The 17,356-nt window shown below is 43.7% G+C and overlaps 2 protein-coding genes across 2 annotated transcripts in view; both read left to right on the forward strand.

Annotated features, from left to right (window-relative positions):
- LOC143955519 (uncharacterized) overlaps positions 1-17,356 on the forward strand; it is a 346,177-nt gene that overhangs the window by 83,987 nt on the left and 244,834 nt on the right. The window lies entirely within an intron of this gene.
- The window catches only part of LOC143955392 (uncharacterized), a 49,024-nt gene that overhangs the window by 12,162 nt on the left and 19,506 nt on the right, over positions 1-17,356 (forward strand). Inside the window, exon 6 of the mRNA XM_077465448.1 lies at positions 8,480-8,540. Within this exon, the coding sequence (XP_077321574.1) occupies positions 8,480-8,540 (61 nt within the window). The remainder of the gene's footprint in view (positions 1-8,479; positions 8,541-17,356) is intronic.

The following is a 17,356-nucleotide window of genomic DNA, read 5'->3' on the forward strand; positions in this document are numbered from 1 at the left end:
GTATATACTATTTGAGGAATGATATAGTGTATATACTATTAGAGGATATATAGTGTATATACTATTAGAGGATATATAGTGTATATACTATTAGAGGATATATAGTGTATATACTATTAGAGGATATATAGTGTATATACTATTAGAGGATATATAGTGTATATACTATTAAAGGGTCAATCTAGTAAATATCATCAGACTCATTAAATTTAACCCCATTTTGTTACTGGCCGATTAATCGATTATGAAAATAGTAATCGATTAATTTCATAATCGATTAATTGTCGATTAATCGATTAGTTGTTTCAGTCCTAGTTCTGATTAGCGATGCTCGGCTCCGGCGACACCACCTCAGGCCAAACGCGGTACTGTACACCACTTTGGCCTGAATCGTGCTTCTTTTGCGAGATAACACCCGCAAACCCGAGCTGCGATTTTTAAAAATGCAGTGCTCGTATTGCAAAACGCTCCTGAACCGCGTTACTCACAATCCGAGGTTCCACTGTAATTATTTTCCTTACTTTTTGAATTCTTTCTGAATTGTTCACAATTTTGTATTGCCGATACCTTGCCACTGGGGCCAGTTTCATCTGCCTTCACCATCAACTTTTAATGGGAATCTCAACCGTGTCAACAATTGTGCGTGGCGCTTGTCTCGTCCCGTGGGAACTGAAAAACTCAGTAATGCCAGAACTGTGGGAAGAAATAGCTGACGAGTTCTGGGAGAAAACCAACTTCCCACATTGCATTGGGGCATTAGATGGTAAACATGTCTCTCTCATCAAGCCACCTGGTTCCCGCTTCTTCAACCGCCAAAAATATCTTTCACTTGTTCTGCTGGGACTCGGTGATGCCAATATTAAATTTATAGCTGTGGATTTTGGGGGGGCCTATGGAAGTTCGGGAAGGTTTTCGAATATTTTTCGCAATTCTGTGATGGGTCATCGTTTCCAATATGGGGAATTCGATGTGCCACAATCAAGGCCTCTGCCTGGTGCTGCTGGGCCGGTGTTTCGTCGCATATGGCGACCCATCACATTTGGCTACCCGCTGGAGTGCGCATGTGCAACGCTGGATTCCCCCCCCGAGCCGTCAGAATATGTGACGGAGGTGACGTTCCGTCGCCGCCATCATCTTGCTACACCTTTCACTTCCCTACTGTAAGAATACACTGAGAAGCGGAAAGCGGACATCTTGTTACACCCACCGGAGTTGTGCATTTTATACTTCTTTTTAACAGTAAAGTGAGTTTCTCTAGTGAAATACAGGACTTAGAACTTTGTCTGACTGGTTAGATGTTGAATTTTAAAAGCAGCGGCAAGGCTGCTCACCTCACAGGTTTGCTGATCTGACAGAAGTTCGCTGTCAGATCAGCTAATTCAACTAATTCAACATCTAAGCAGTCAGACGGAGTACTGTATTTCACTATAGAAACTCACTTTACTGGTAAAAATAAGAAAACTCCGGTGGGTGTAACAAGATGTCCGCTTTCCCCCCTTCTCAGTGTATTCTTACTGTAGAGCAGTGCGGGGTGTAGCAAGATGGCGGCGACTAAAGGTCACTTCCAATACACATTCTGACGGGTGGCTTAATCTGATGAATCATATGGGCAAGTTACACATGCGCAGTGCGAAATTTATCTGCGGAACGTCACTTCTGTAGCCAAATGTGATGGGTCGCCGAATGTGCCTTTAGTCGTTATAGGAGATGAGGCATTTGCTTTATCCACCTACCTCCTCAGGCCCTACACGAGGCATGGTCTCAATTCCATGAAATGCATTATTTTTTTTAAATATATATATAAATTCTTTATTTAGAAATACGGTGATACAGAGACCTCAGTATCATTTGTAAAAACTATAGTGCAACCCCTTAAACCAGTCCACGTAAACACATTTCACAATCAAGCAGATAATATAACATATAATCTTGGACTATACATAGTTGCATAGTAGGTGAGGTCGAAAAAAAAAAAAAGACACAAGTCCATCAAGTCCAACCTATGTGTGTGATTATATGTCAGTATTACATTGTATATCCCTGTATGTTGTGGTCATTCAGGTGCTTATCTAATAGTTTCTTGAAACTATCGATGCCCCCCTCTGAGACCACCGCCTGTGGAAGGGAATTCCACATCCTTGCCGCTCTTACAGTAAAGAATCCTCTACGTAGTTTAAGGTTAAACCTCTTTTCTTCTAATTTTTTTAATGAGTGGCCACGAGTCTTGTTAAACCCCCTTCCGCGAAAAAGTTTTCTCCCTATTGTGGGGCTCTCAAGCGTCTCTTCTCCAGAGAGAATAAGTTCAGAGCTCACAACCTTTCCTCATAACTAATATCCTCCAGACCCTTTATTAGCTTTGTTGTCCTTCTTTGTAGTCGCTCCATTTCCAGCACATCCTTCCTGAGGACTGGTGCCCAGAACTGGACAGCATACTCCAGGTGCGGCCGGACCAGAGTCTTGTGGAGCGGGAGAATTATCGTTTGCTTTGTTAGCAGCAGCTTGGCATTGCATGCCATTGCTGAGCCCATCATCTACTAGGACCCCCAGGTCCTTTTCCATCCTAGATTCCTCCAGAGGTTCTCCCCCCAGTCTATAGATTGCATTCATATTTTTGCCACCCAAATGCATTATTTTACATTTTCCTACATTGCACCTCATTTGCCATGTAGTTGCCCGCCCCATTAATTTGTTCAGATCTTTTTGCAAGGTTTCCACATCCTGCGGAAAAGTTATTGCCCTGCTTAGCTTAGTATCATCCGCAAATACAGAAATTGAACTGTTTACCCCATCCTCCAGGTCGTTTATGAATAAATTAAATAAGATTGGTCCCAGCACAGAATCCTTAGGGACCCACCCCTGACCATTCCGAGTACTCCCCATTTATCACCACCCTCTGAACTCGCCCTTGTAGCCAGTTTTCAATCCATGTACTCACCCTATGGTCCATGCCAACCGACCTTATTTTGTACAGTAAACGTTTATGGGGAACTGTGTCAAGTGCTTTTGCAAAATCCAGTTACACCACGTCTACGGGCCTTCCTTTACCTAGATGGCAACTCACCTCCTCATAGAAGGTTAGTAGATTGGTTTGGCAAGAACGATTCTTCATGAATCCATGCTGATTACTGCTAATGATACCGTTCTCATTACTAAAATCTTGTATATAGTCCCTTATCATCCCCTTCAAAAGTTTACATACTATTGATGTTAGGCTAACTGGTCTGTAATTCCCAGGGATGTATTTTGGGCCTTTTTTACAGTGGGACCTATACATTGAACTTCAAGGTCAAGAAGGTATCCGCATCACGCACAATTTTGTTGGTATTACACCGAATTATTCTAGATGAAGAGAGTGTTGAATGTGACCCTAAGACCAAGTAGCAAAGGAAAGCCAGAGAAGAAAAGGTTAAAGAAGGGAAGGGGGGAGAGAATCGTCCTCCAGTCTCTCCGTCAGTGTCCGGGGAGCCGTCTCGTGTGCCTCCACTCCCAAGAGGAGTTAGATCGTCAGCTCAGCATGTTCCTCCGAGTAAGCAAACTCTTGCCAATAAAACCATTTCTTGAGGTATTTCTCTCTGAGGCCCCTATGCGTGGCCACCAAGTCCTCCATTTCGTTGATTTCAGCTATTCTTTTCAACCAGACGGACACTCCCGGCGGCTGTGTCCTCTTCCAGAATAGAGGGATGCAACTTTTTGCCACTGTGAGCAAGAGAGGTAGGATGGTTCTCCTATAGATCTTACTCGGGATCTCATGGTGGTGTAGGAGGAAGAACGCGGGGGGTCAGAGGCAGTTCCCTATTGGTGAAGTTCTGAACAATGCGGTGTACCTCGGTCCAATAAGGAGGAGACACGTTTTAAATTTTCAGCTGGGTAGAGCTCGCCGAATGGTGGCGTGTGCTTTTGGTATCTGTACAGCAAAAGGGCGTGTTTTAATTAACATCAATACACCTGGAAGTTGATCATGCAGTCAGTGTAGTTTTGGCGTGCTGTGCTCTACATCATTTTCTAAGGATAAATGTGTCCGGTGAATCCCCGGAACTGTTTTCAAATGAACCCCCGAGGTCATGTGACTAGCACTCAATATGAAATAGCTCAACTTTCGTGGGGAATTGGAGAGATTGGCCAGGTCTCTAATAAGGCATAGAAAAAAAAACAAGACAAAAACCCTCTGGCGGGACTTTGAAAGGCAATAGCTCCAAAAATTTGTATATATAGACGATAAAGATAAAAAGTATAAATTTTAATGATACTAAGTCTAAAAACATGAATACATAAAGAGTTGATACCACAAATATCTGAATTCAATGATATGTCCACATGAAATCATAGAAAGCCACTAATTTAACATAATTCTTGTATAAATATGCAGAGTGAAGCTCTGCGTGTTTCAAGGTTGTACGTTGTTGACTTTGAAACGCGTAGAGTTTCACCCTGTATATTTATACAAGAGTGATGTTAAATGGGTGGTGTTCTATGATTTCACGTGAACATATCCGAATTCAATGATATTTGTGATATCAACTCTGTTTTAGACTTTGTATTATTAAATTTATACTTTATCTTCTACCGTATATTTACAATTTTTGGAGCTATTGCCTTTCAAAGTCCCACCAGAGGGTTTTTGTCTTTTTTTTTTTGTTTTGTCCATGTTTTTTTTCGTCCCAGTCACAAAGCACTCCAAATCCGTGAATGTTTTGCAGGCTACTTTCTTTCTAATGATGGACAGGGTTCCATATAATCTTTACTTGTTATTACGACTGTTTGCATCAACCTGCATACTTTTTTGTTACATCTCTATACTTAATATAACCGTTTACATTTTTGGATGAAATAAAAAATAAAAAAAAGTCGACACCTTTTGTCCAATTAGATTGGATTTATTTTTATGTTTGCTATGTAAAGTAACAAAGGTTAGAAAAAATAAAGAACCCTTACAAAACCTTGATGCTTGCATGTATAAAAAAAAACATTTTTTTTTTTTTTAATTTTGTAATGTTGAGAATTTTTTTATTTTTTTTTTCAAGTATACCGCACTATATTTGACTCAGCATTGCAGGTGTTATAACATGAGTCACAATTAAATCCCGTGTATAAACCTCAAAAATTTCAAGTATTCCTCTTGTCTGTATAAATCTCAAAAATTATAAGTATTCCTCTGTCATGTGATCTAACAAAATTTTTTTTTTGACAATACATGTGGGCACTGTGATTGCAGTAAACAGCACTGGAGAAATTGAAGATAATTGCTATAAATGCCAACAAAATGTAGGCGTGCATGGCTTGTTCAAAACGGGGGTGCGGGTAGTAACATCAGCCACGCACCTTGGAATCATATCCAAGTGATCTTCACAACTTTACTAACTGCTGTGTAGTACTGCGTGTGCTGGATGGTATCTACTGGTCTTACTATGTCCAAGTGTATTGCTTTAACCACTTCCGGATAATAGGGGTCTCTGCGGCGGATTCACCGCATGATCACTTTTATCGGCGGCGGGTGAGGGGGCTGCACTCCGTGCCCTCCGCCGCTTACCGGAGCAGTCGGTAGCGGCGGAGGCGATCGGATGTTTGTCCTTCCTGGGTATGGAGACGAGTGAGGGGAAGATGGGGGCCCCCCCACCCGTCTCCATACCATTGCAGGGCCAAAAGCGACGTCAAAACTTCACTTCCGCCCAGGGGCGGACTGACAACTCATGGGGCCCCCAGGCAATAGGAGATTATGGGGTCCCCAGGCAATCAGAGATTATGGGGCCACACAGTATACAATCACACAGTATACAATCACACAGTATACACAAACATGTACACACAGTATACACAAACATGTTTCTATTGGCTGAGAAGGTACCAGAGAGGTGGGGCAGCTATAATCTCGGATTTTTAGACCAAAAGGATGTCGGTAAGGGACATTTCAGAGACAGATGTAAAAAAAAAACACAGATTTTTACATGCTGTCCCTGGTTTCCTGAGGCTGGCAACCCTGATGGGGCCGCCTAGTGGCCCGGGGCCCTCGGGCAGTGCCCGAGTAGCCCAATGGTCAGTCCGCCCCTGCTTCCGCCCATAGCGAAGTTCTGGTTAAAAAACAAACAAATACTACAGCTGCTGACTTTTAATAATCGGACACTTACCTGTCCCAGGCTCCAGTGATGCGGGGGAAGCCCTGCTCATCTCCTCTCTGCAGCGCCGGCATTGTAACTCTGGGTGCCCGGCTGTGGCTTCACACCTGTCATGCTTTTTTTCTGTTAAAAGGGATGTTTACATTCCTTGTAATTGGAATAAAAGTTTTTTTTTTTTAAAGAACAGTGTAAAAAAAAAATGTAAATAAAAAAAAAAGAAAAACATTTTTTTTTTAACACGACCCGTCCCGCCAAGCTCTCGCGCGGAAGCGAACGCATATGTAAGTTGTGCTCGCATATGAAAACGGTGTTCAAACCACACATGTGAGGTATCGCCACAATCAGTAGAGCGAGCTCAATAATTCTAGCCCTAGACCTCGCCTGTAACTCAAAACTGGTAACCTGTAGACATTTTTAACGTCGCTGGAGATTTTTAATGGTCAAAGTTTGTCGCCATTCCACGAGCCATTCTACAATCTAAAACTATATATATATGTATATATATATCTAATGTTTGGGGGTAATTTTCTAGCAAAAAATAAAAAAATTATTTTAACTTGTGAAAAACAAGTGTCAAAAAGAGACTCGGTCCTTAAGTGGTTAAAGGGGTGTATGTTGGTTCTGTCAAATCAAAAGCACCACGGTTAGTAAAGCACCACGGTGTATGAAGTCAAATATCTACCAAAGGTCTACTCCACAAGGCAAGCAGGAAGAGGAACAAAGTTGCCATGGGTAACCAAGGTCGAGGATCGTCTACTGCGCAATCAGTCATTAGGGTGGTACCTGGTATAGATGACAGGCCCTCTGGTAGTGAGGGTTTCCATATCCTGGCTCCCTCCCTAGCAGTCCATGTTCAGTACTAAATTAAACCAAAACCACATTACGGAGATCCATGGCCCTCTTGACAAGGGTGCGGTGAGGGAGGTGGTAATACGTGTACGCATGAGGTCCGCGATATGGGGCGCGGCGGGACCCCATTCTGTTACTTGGAGTGAGGTAACAGAAGCACGCTGGATTGGAGAAGAGGGCAAGGGCTCAGCGGTGTGCCTCTTAATGCAACCTACCTCAAGTTTGTAGGGACCCGGGCTGGGACGATACTTTTCAGATGAATTCTGAACTTTTACTCATCTCTAAGTTGGGGAATTGCCTTAATGTTAGACTTTTCTTTTACAAAATATTTGAGGTTTTAAAAAATAACTTACAGTAAAAAAGGTAATATGTAAAAAAAAAAACTGTGAGAAAACAAATCCATATAACACAATACAATAGGGGGCCAATGGGTCATAAATAGCGAGAGCAGCACAACACAGAACGGATAGGCCTCACAGCCAAGTTTCAAACAGACAGCTGTGTATTGGAGCAGTTAAACTTGCGGGGTCTGGATCTTGTGATGGTTTGGGGCCACCTCCAATCCTACGGAGGGAGCAGTATTCCCCTTTAGAACAAACTGGGGGCTTAAAGAAAATAAGAGCCCAAAACAAAGAAAAAAAAAGCAGGACCACAACAAGTGAGGTAAAAGAAGAAGAGAGAAAAGAGGAGAGGTGGGGGGTAGGAGGAGAAGGGAGGGCCCCATGGGAGACCACCACATGACCACAATGGAGTCTTCAGCATTTTCAGGTTGAAAGCAAAGAATGGTCCAGGTGCAAATCAGCATTATGTGTAAGTCATGGTCCTTATGCTTTCAGGAATTGGGCGTGCCCGTCATTCAGAATGGAAGTGAGCCTCTCGTGCACCGTGGTTCCTATGAGTTGATGCTTAACTTCAGCTAGGTGGAGGAACAGTGGACGCCGTGCCTTAGCCAATGTTTGGCAGGCCACCAGGAAAACAAAGCCCACCCATCTCCACTGGTATTTGGACAAAGCTGCTATAGGTTCATGTAATAAATCTTCCCACGGGTTACGCGCCAGAGGACACAGCCAAGATGGTTCTTATCATTGTATACACCTGGGACCAGAAACGGAGCGCCTTTTGGGCAAGTCTACCAAATGTGAAGTAAAGTGCCCTACAACCTCGAAAAACCCATTGGGGATGCGTTAGGGACAATTCAGGGCACGCAATCAATTATAGACTTTTCACATGACCGCTGCCCCCCCCTGGTCTCGGGCAAAGGTGTCCCACATGCATCTTTGGTATACTGTTCTGCGTGAATCCCACAAGGAAAATATTGGCACTCATCACCACTTTGTGTTTCTTTTCTCAGATGGACTTTCATCATGAACAGTGAGATCTGGTTACCATAAGTCCGTACTGTGCCTTTCCCCTTTACAGGGATATATATAGTAGCGTCACCTTGACTCCACCACCCCACAGTAGGCAGCCTTCATTTCAACATCATGTCGCCCACATATAATGCTGTTTCACACCTACAGCCATATAAACTGGAGAAAAAACACCAGTGGTAGACATTCTAATATCAAGGGATTGGATGAGGTAACTAGAACACGTCAGTTCCACCAACTTTCGACACCCTCTCATCCTGTTTATGGATGATCAAGATTTGCCTTGACACATTCCAAGCTGATTGGATTAAGGTGACCCCTGTGGATAGAAATACTGGGGTGTGCGTCCTAAACTGTTTAGTACTAAAGAAGGATGAGCTGTGAAACATCTTCAAACTTACAGAAACAAGTCTAGTTGAATGTGACTAACTACCACTAACTATATCATGACTTGGAAACACGAGAGCCTTCAGAGATATTGTGTCAGGTGGTTTCCAGCTACTAAATCATTTGTACACGTGCTTGTAGATGTAAGATCCATCACCTGATACGGGTCAGGAGGTTCTATATATAAAATGACGGAGGAGGTATCTCTGTGGATTTAGTAGTCATCTCTTTTTTTTTTTTTTTTCCCAAGAGTACGCCACAGAGTGCTGACTTTATGAAAGATGTCTCCTTAGTTGGGGTGTGATGGTGATCCCCAAAGTGTGCTGGTTGACCTCAGGTCGTTTCTAGCTACTAAATCATTTGTATATGTATTTGAAACCACAAAGCTCCTAATTCACTCCCTGGTCATCTCTCGCCTCGACTGCAACTCCCTCCTCATTGGCTTACCTTTAAATAGACTATCCCCCCTTCAGTCCATCATGAATACTGCTGCCAGACTAGAGTTGTCACCTCATCCCTTTAAACCTGAACACCTTTGAATTACACGGGTTCTGAGGATAATTAAATGCAGATAAGGCACCAAGTGAGTTTAATTACCACCTTAATCAGCCACAGAACCTGTGAAATTAATATGTGTTTGGGTTTAAAGGGATGAGGTGGCAACCATATGCCAGACTCATCCACCTTACAGACCCCTCAGCGTCTGCTACCCCTCTCTGCCAATCCCTCTATTGGCGGCCACTCACCCAACAAATTAAATTCAAAATACTAACAATACGTTATCTCAAACCATGCGGAGCTTATTACTAATGTCCAGATAAAGGAACACCTGGGTAGCAGTGATCATAACATGATTTCCTTTGATGTTAGCGCTAAACAAGAAATACATACGGGTAAGATAAAAACACTTAACTTCAAGAGAGCTAATTTTCCAAGGATGAGGGCTACTCTCCAGGACTTAGACTGGGAGAGAATATTCGCTTCAATGGGCACAGAACAGAAATGGGAATTCTTCAAAAAGACTGTTGGGGACCTCACTGCAAAGTATATTCCCATGGGCAATAAGTTTAAAAGGCTAAAAACAAAACCTATGTGGCTCACGGCCAAAGTTAAAAAAGCTATAAACTGTAAGAGAAGAGCTTTTAAAAAATATAAAAATGAAGGATCACTAGTGTCATTTAAATGTTACAAAGAAATTAACAGAATATGTAAAAAGGAAATCAAGGATGCAAAAATTCTAAACGAACGACAGATTGCAAAAGATAGTAGGACAAACCCCAAAAAATTCTTCAAATATATTAATAGTAAAAAGGTCAAGTCTGAGCATGTAGGCCCTTTACAAAACAATCTAGAGTTGGTGACTGGGGACAAAGAGAAGGCTAATTTATTAAACACTTTCTTCAGCTCTGTGTACACAAAAGAGCATGGGGGAGCGCATGTCCATAATGGGGGTGATAGTGACACAGCCCCAAATGATCCACAATGGCTCAAAAGTGATATGGTCCAGAAATACTTAGATAGAATAAAGGTGGATAAAGCACCTGGCCCTGATGGCATCCACCCACGGATCCTAAAAGAATTGAGCTCTGTAATTTCAGAGCCATTGTATCTAATTTTTAGGGACTCATTAATGACGGGAATAGTCCCACTGGATTGGCGCAGGGCGAACGTGGTGCCTATATTTAAAAAGGGAACAAAGTCTTTACCAAGTAACTATAGACCTGTTAGCTTAACTTCTATAGCTGGGAAGATACTGGAGCGTTTAATAAAAGACCACATCGACGAGTTCTTGCTGAACAAAAACACTTTAAGCAACAGACAACATGGATTCATGAAAGACAGAAGTTGTCAGACAAATCTGATTTCTTTTTATGAGGAGGTAAGTAAAACCTTGGACAGAGGGGTGGCGGTGGACGTGGTATACTTGGATTTTGCAAAAGCATTCGATACAGTTCCCCACACACGGCTCATGTGTAAGGTAAAGTCTACTGGTTTGGAAATATCAGTTTGTAAATGGATAGAAAATTGGCTAGAAGACAGAATTCAGAGAGTAGTGGTTAATGACTCTTACTCTGAATGGTCTAAGGTTATCAGTGGTGTACCCCAAGGTTCAGTGTTGGGACCCTTACTTTTTAACATCTTTATAAATTATATTGGGTCTGGGATCAAAAGTAATATTTCTGTCTTTGCAGATGACACCAAGCTATGCAGTGGAATAACGTCTTTACAGGATGTCTCCAATTTACAAGCCGACCTCAATGCTCTGTCTAATTGGGCGACTATGTGGCAGATGAGGTTTAATGTTGATAAATGTAAAGTTATGCACTTGGGGGCTAAGAATATGCATGCATCATACATGCTAGGGGGAGTACAACTGGGGGAATCCATAGTGGAGAAGGATCTGGGGGTTTTGGTAGACCATAAGCTCAATAACAACATGCAATGCCAAGCTGCTGTTTGCAAAGCGAGCAAAGTCCTTTCTTGTATTAAGAGAGGTATGGACTCCAGAGAAAGAGATATAATTTTGCCCCTGTTCAAATCATTAGTAAGACCTCACCTGGAATATGCCGTTCAGTTTTGGGCACCAGTTCTCAAAAAGGATATCGGGGAACTGGAGAAAGTGCAGAGAAGGGCAACCAAACTGATAAGAGGCATGGAGGAGCTCAGCTATGAGGAGAGATTAGAGGAACTAAATTTATTCACTCTTGAGAAGAGGAGATTAAGGGGGGATATGATCAACATGTTCAAATACATTAGGGGTCCATATAAGTGAACTTGGTGTTGAGTTGTTCTCTGTACGGTCAACCCAGAGGACACGGGGGCACTCTTTACGTCTAGAGGAAAAGAGATTTCATCTTCAAGTACGGAAAGGTTTCTTCACAGTTAGAGCTGTGAAAATGTGGAATAGACTCCCGCCAGAGGTGGTTCTGGCCAGTTCAGTAGATTGCTTTAAGAAAGGCTTGGATACTTTCCTGATGGTACATAATATAACTAGGTACTAACATAGGTAAAGTTGATCCAGGGAAAATCCGATCGCCTATTGGGGATCAGGAAGGAATTTTTTTCCCCTGCTGTAGCAAATTGGAGCATGCTCTGCTGGGTTTTTTTTTCGCCTTCCTCTGGATCAATTGTGGGCATAAAATTGGGTATCTGGATTGTACGATTATTTTTTATTTTATTTATTTGTTTTTAAGGTTGAACTGGATGGACTTGTGTCTTTTTTCAACCTGACTAACTATGTAACTATGTAACTATGTTACAAAGCCATCCACAATTTAGTGCCCAGCTACATTACTTACCTGGTCTCAAAAAATAACAACCTAATCTTCCTCTTCGTTCCTCCCAAGACCTCCTGCTCTCTAGCTCCCTCATCACCTCCTCCCATATTTTCCTCTAAGCCCCTGTACACACGGTTGGAGATTTCGACAACCAAATCCGTTGAATTTTGTCCGTCGGATTTTGTCCGAAACTGTTGCATACACACAGTCGGACTAAGTTGTCAAAAAATCCGATCTTTCAGAACGTGATGACGTAATTTAGTTACGATGGGACTACATTCAGGCTAGTAGCCAATAGCTTTGATGTAGGAATTCGATCTGAGCATGCGTGGCACTTTGTCCGATCAAAATTCTCTACACATGATCGGAGTATGTCCGATCGAACCAGTTGGTCGGGAAATATTTCCAACAAGTTGGAAAATTGGGTCCGACGGATATTCCGACGGAATCAGTCCGATGCAGACCACACACAGTCGGATTATCCGACAACACGGTCTGATAGGACACATTCCGACGGATTCTCCAACCGTGTGTACAAGGCTTAAGACTTCTCCCGAGCCTCTCCCATCCTCTGGAATACCCTACCCCAATCTGTCAGACTACCTCCAAATCTATCTACTTTTAGGCGATCTTAGGAAAACTTTTCTCTTCAGAGAAGCCTACCCTGCCTCCACCTAACTACTGTTCATTTATTTTCTTCATCCGCTCATCCCCTGCAATTTTTACCCTTTTGTATCACTTGACCTTCCCTCCTAGATTGTAAGCTCTAATGAGCCGGGCCCTCTGATTCCTCCTGTATTGAATTGTATTGTAATTCTACCATCTGCCCCACTGTTGTAAAGCGTTGGGCAAACTGTCGGCACTATATTAATCCTGTATAATAATAATAATGTATTAGTATATGTGGAAAATGTAAGGTTAGCAGTCAGGAGGTTCTACCATGCAATGGACTGACAGAGGCTGTACCTCTGTGGAGACAGCGGTTGCCTTTTATTTATCTTAATAGTACCACACCAAGTGCTGACTTTATGAAGGATGCTCCCCTGGTTGGTGTGCAACGGTTGACGTCAGAGGACTTCTTGTATTTAAAGGGGGTTGTAAACCCTCGTGTTTTTTCACCCTAATGCATCCTATGTATTAAGGTGAAAAAACACCTGGCAGTGACTGGCCCCCCAGCCCCCCCCCCCCCATTTTACTTACCTGAGCCCTATATTCCTGTCAGCGGAGACGGGGTCCTGGCTCTTGATTGGATAGATTGACAGCAGCGCAGCCATTGGCTCGCGCTGCTGTCAATCAAATCCAATGACGTGAGCGCCGGGTAATGGGGCCAAGTCCGGCAATCATGTCTATGGACGCAAATGCTGGACTCAGGAGTGCGCCCGCAAGGTAACCCCCTTGGGGAAGCGCTTCTCCGAGGGGGTTTTCAGATGCGAGGAGGAGGCACGAGAGCCGCTAAAAGACGAGGATCAGGGCCACTCTGTGCAAAACTAGCTGCACGGTGCAGGTAAGTATGACATGTTTGTTATTTAAAAAAAAATAATCCTAATGCCCCGTACACACGATCGGACTTTCCGACAAAAAAAAAACGTAGAATTTTGTTAGAAGGTTGTTGGCTCCAGCTTGTCTTGCATACACATGGTCACACAAATGTTGGCCAACAATTACGAACGTGGTGACGTACAAGACGTACCGTACGGCGAGCCAATAAAAAGGAAGTTCAATAGTCATGCGCCACCCTTTGGGCTCTGTGGTGTCTGGTGAGCGTTGATTCCGAGCATGCGTGTTTGTACTTTGGACTTTTGTCCGACGGGCTTGTGTACACATGCTTGGAAAGTCCGACAACACACATTTGAACATGCTAGCCAACATTTGTTGGCGGAAAGTCCAACAACAAACGTCCGATGGAGCTCACACACACACGGTCACACTTTCCGTCAACAAGCTCAACATCCAACATTTGTCGAAAAATCCGATCGTGTGTACGGGGGATTAGAATCACTGTAACTTTAGAATGTAGGCTGCAGTTCCTCTATTCTCCTAAAGGTGGCAATCTCACTTAAAATGAGTGGGGCGCACAGATGAGATGTCGCTGAAATCAATAGACAGGAAATGATGTAAGATAGAGACAGGAAGTTCCGGGTCAGAGGTGAGTTGGTTGACAGTACAGAGGAGACATTGCTGGAACTGGCAGCAGAGGAGGTAATAAGATTATATTTACTATTTATACCCAGTAACCCCCTCCGTCATGTCCGTCCTCTTCCTCCATAGTCACTGTGATGTTTTCTATCTCCAGCAGATGATGATAACCTATTTACTATATATATGTGGGTATTTCTGACATATACTGCAGTGCTATACAGAGAACCCTGAGCCAGTCATATCAGTCTCTGTACCAGAGGAGCTTACACTCTAATGTCCCCTATCCCACAGTAATATCAGTCTCTGGACCAGAGGAGCTTACACTCTAATGTCCCCCCCCCCCCCCACAGTCACATCAGTCTCTGTACCAGAGGAGCTTACACTCTAATGCCCCCTCCCCCACAGTCACATCAGTCTCTGTACCAGAGGAGCTTACACTCTAATGCCCCCTCCCCCACAGTCACATCAGTCTCTGTACCAGAGGAGCTTACACTCTGTCCCCTCCCCCGCAGTCACACCAGTCTCTGTACCAGAGGAGCTTACGCTCCAATGTCCCCTATCCCACAGTCATATCAGTCTCTGTACAGAGGAGCTTACACTCTAATGTCCCCTCCCCCACAGTCACCTCAGTCTCTGTACCAGAGGAGCTTACACTTTGCTCCGTATGTCAGCTTTGTCTGTGTTTTTCCAGTGTCTCGCTATGCGAGTATCTACAGCTGTTTCTTCCAACTGTTATGGGGGACCAGACTGAGCCTCGTTAAGAGGTCTGTAACCTACCTTCCCAGGCGGATGGGTGGCCTAGGTATGGTCAACCCGGTGGTATTATTTTTTTTTCTCTGATGTTTTTGAAAACATAATTTTTGCTAACATGCTGGCAGAAGAACCATCCTGGGTGGGTTGGTATTTTTCAGTCCTTGTTTAGGCCTTTTCTGTGAAGCTGGGAGAATGGTGGGCCGGTGAAAAGCCTGAGGGTCCGACATTGGTGAGCTCCCGGCCTACGTTGCCCCGTGGCTAAAAATGCTTCAGCAGTGGCGAGTGACGGTAGAGGAAATTAAGTCTCTTCATAGGAAGGACCTGGAGAGGAGGGTGCTTGAATCTGCCCTTATTGAGCCACTGGCCTTGAGGGATTGCCCAGGCCCTGTTATGAGGGAGGGTCTGCGTTTGCTCAATCTAGAGAGAATCCCTTTAAAGTTTTGGGATTTGGCCTGGCGCACCTTTCCACGGCAGACTCTATGTGAAGGGAAACCTGAAGCATTGCTCTGTGGAGAACAGTGGTTGTCCAAGAGTGTGGTGGTATGGAGGAGCGATGGACTATTTCCTGTTTTAGCGCCCCTTCAATATAGAACTCTATAAGTGGGTGGGTGGGGCTCTGGGTATCCCTTTCCCCTTTCGGCTTGAGTTACGCAGAGTGGTCATAAGGGGCTTTTGAGACTCATCCAGATTTTGAACTTAAGACACTTTTTCTAGTTAGTTTGGTAGTCCGTTTCTTCACATGGAATGGGCGGTGTCAGGTTTCCGCTCAGTAAAAAAAAGTCCTGTCTGTTGAGGTGGTGGTGCACAACATTTTGGGTGAGGTTGGGAATATTCAGGGTCCTTCAATATAGAAGTCTATATGCTGGTGGTTCCTTTCCAGCTTGAGTTACGCGGAGTGGTCATACGGGGATTTTAAGACTCATCGAGATTTTGATTTTGAGACACTTTTTTTAGTTTAGTAGTCCGTTTCTTCACATGGTGTCAGCTTTCCACTCGGAAAAAAAGTCCTTTCTGTTGAGGTGGTGGTGCACAACATTTTGGGTGAGGTTGGGAAAATTTGAGGTCCTTCAATATAGACGTCTATAAGCGGGTGGGTGGGGCTCTGGGTATCCCTTTCCTTTCCAGCTTGAGTTATGCGGAGTGGTTATACAGGGATTTTGAGACTCATCGAGATTTTCAATTTGAGACACTTTTTCTAGTTTGGTAGTCCGTTTCTTGACATGGAATGCACGGTGTCGGGTTACCACTTGGGAAAAAATGTCCTGTCTGTTGAGGTGGTGGTACACAACATTTTGGGTGAGGTTGGGAAGATTCGAAGTCCTTCAATACAGAAGTCTATAAGCGGTTGTTTGGAGCTCTGGGTATCCCTTTCCTTTCCAGCTTTAGTTACACGGAGCGGTCATACGGGGCTTTTGAGACTCATGGAGATTTTGATTTTGAGACACTTTTTCTAGGTTAGTAGTCAGCTTCTTCACATGAAATGCACGGTGTCAGGTTTCCACTCGGGGGGTGGAAGTCCTTCCTGTTGAGGTTGGGAAGATTCGAGGTCCTTCAATATAGAAGTCTATATGCGGGTGGGTCCTTTCCAGCTTGAGTTACGTGGAGTGGTAATATGGGGCTTTTGAGACTTATTGAGATTTTGATTTTTTGAGATACTTTTTCTAGTTCGTTTAGTAGTCCGTTTCTTCACATGGTGTCAGGTTTCCACTCGGGGAAAAAAAAAGTCCTTTCTGTTGAGGTGGTGGTGCACAACATTTTGGGGCGGTTGGGGAGATTCGGGGGTCCTTCAATATAGAAGTCTATATGCGGGTGCTTCCTTTCCAGCTTGAGTTACACGGAGTGGTCATACAGGGCTTTTGAGACTCACAGAGATTTTGATTTTTTGAGACACTTTTTCTAGTTTAGTAGTCTGTTTCTTCACATGAAATGCACAGTATCAGGTTTCCACTCGGAGGGGGGGGGGGGGGAGTCCTTTTTGTCGAGGTGGTGGTGCACAACATTTTGGGTGCGGTTGGGAAGATTCGGGGGTCCTTCAATATAGAAGTCTATAAGCGGGTGGGTGGGACTCTGGGTATCCCTTTCCTTTCCAGCTTGAGTTACATGGAGTGGTCATACAGGGCTTTTGAGACTCATCCAGATTTAGATTTTTTGAGACACTTTTTCTAGTTAGTTTAGTAGTCCGTTTCTTCACATGGTTTCAGGTTTCCACTCGGGAAAAAAAAAAGTCCTTTCTGTTGAGGTGGTGGTGCACAACATTTTGGGGCGGTTGGGGAGATTCGGGGGTCCTTCAGTATAGAAGTCTATATGCGGGTGCTTCCTTTCCAGCTTGAGTTACGCGGAGTGGTCATACGGGGCTTTTGAGACTCATCGAGATTTTGATTTTTGAGACCCTTTTTCTAATTAGTTTAGTAGTCCGTTTCTTCACATGGTTTCAGGTTTCCACTCTGGGAAAAAAAAAAGTCCTTTCTGT

The sequence above is a fragment of the Lithobates pipiens genome, unplaced genomic scaffold (assembly GCF_037356315.1).
Source record: "Lithobates pipiens isolate NorthernLeopardFrog02 unplaced genomic scaffold, aLitPip1_a1.2 Scaffold_35, whole genome shotgun sequence".
Taxonomy (NCBI): domain Eukaryota; kingdom Metazoa; phylum Chordata; class Amphibia; order Anura; family Ranidae; genus Lithobates; species Lithobates pipiens.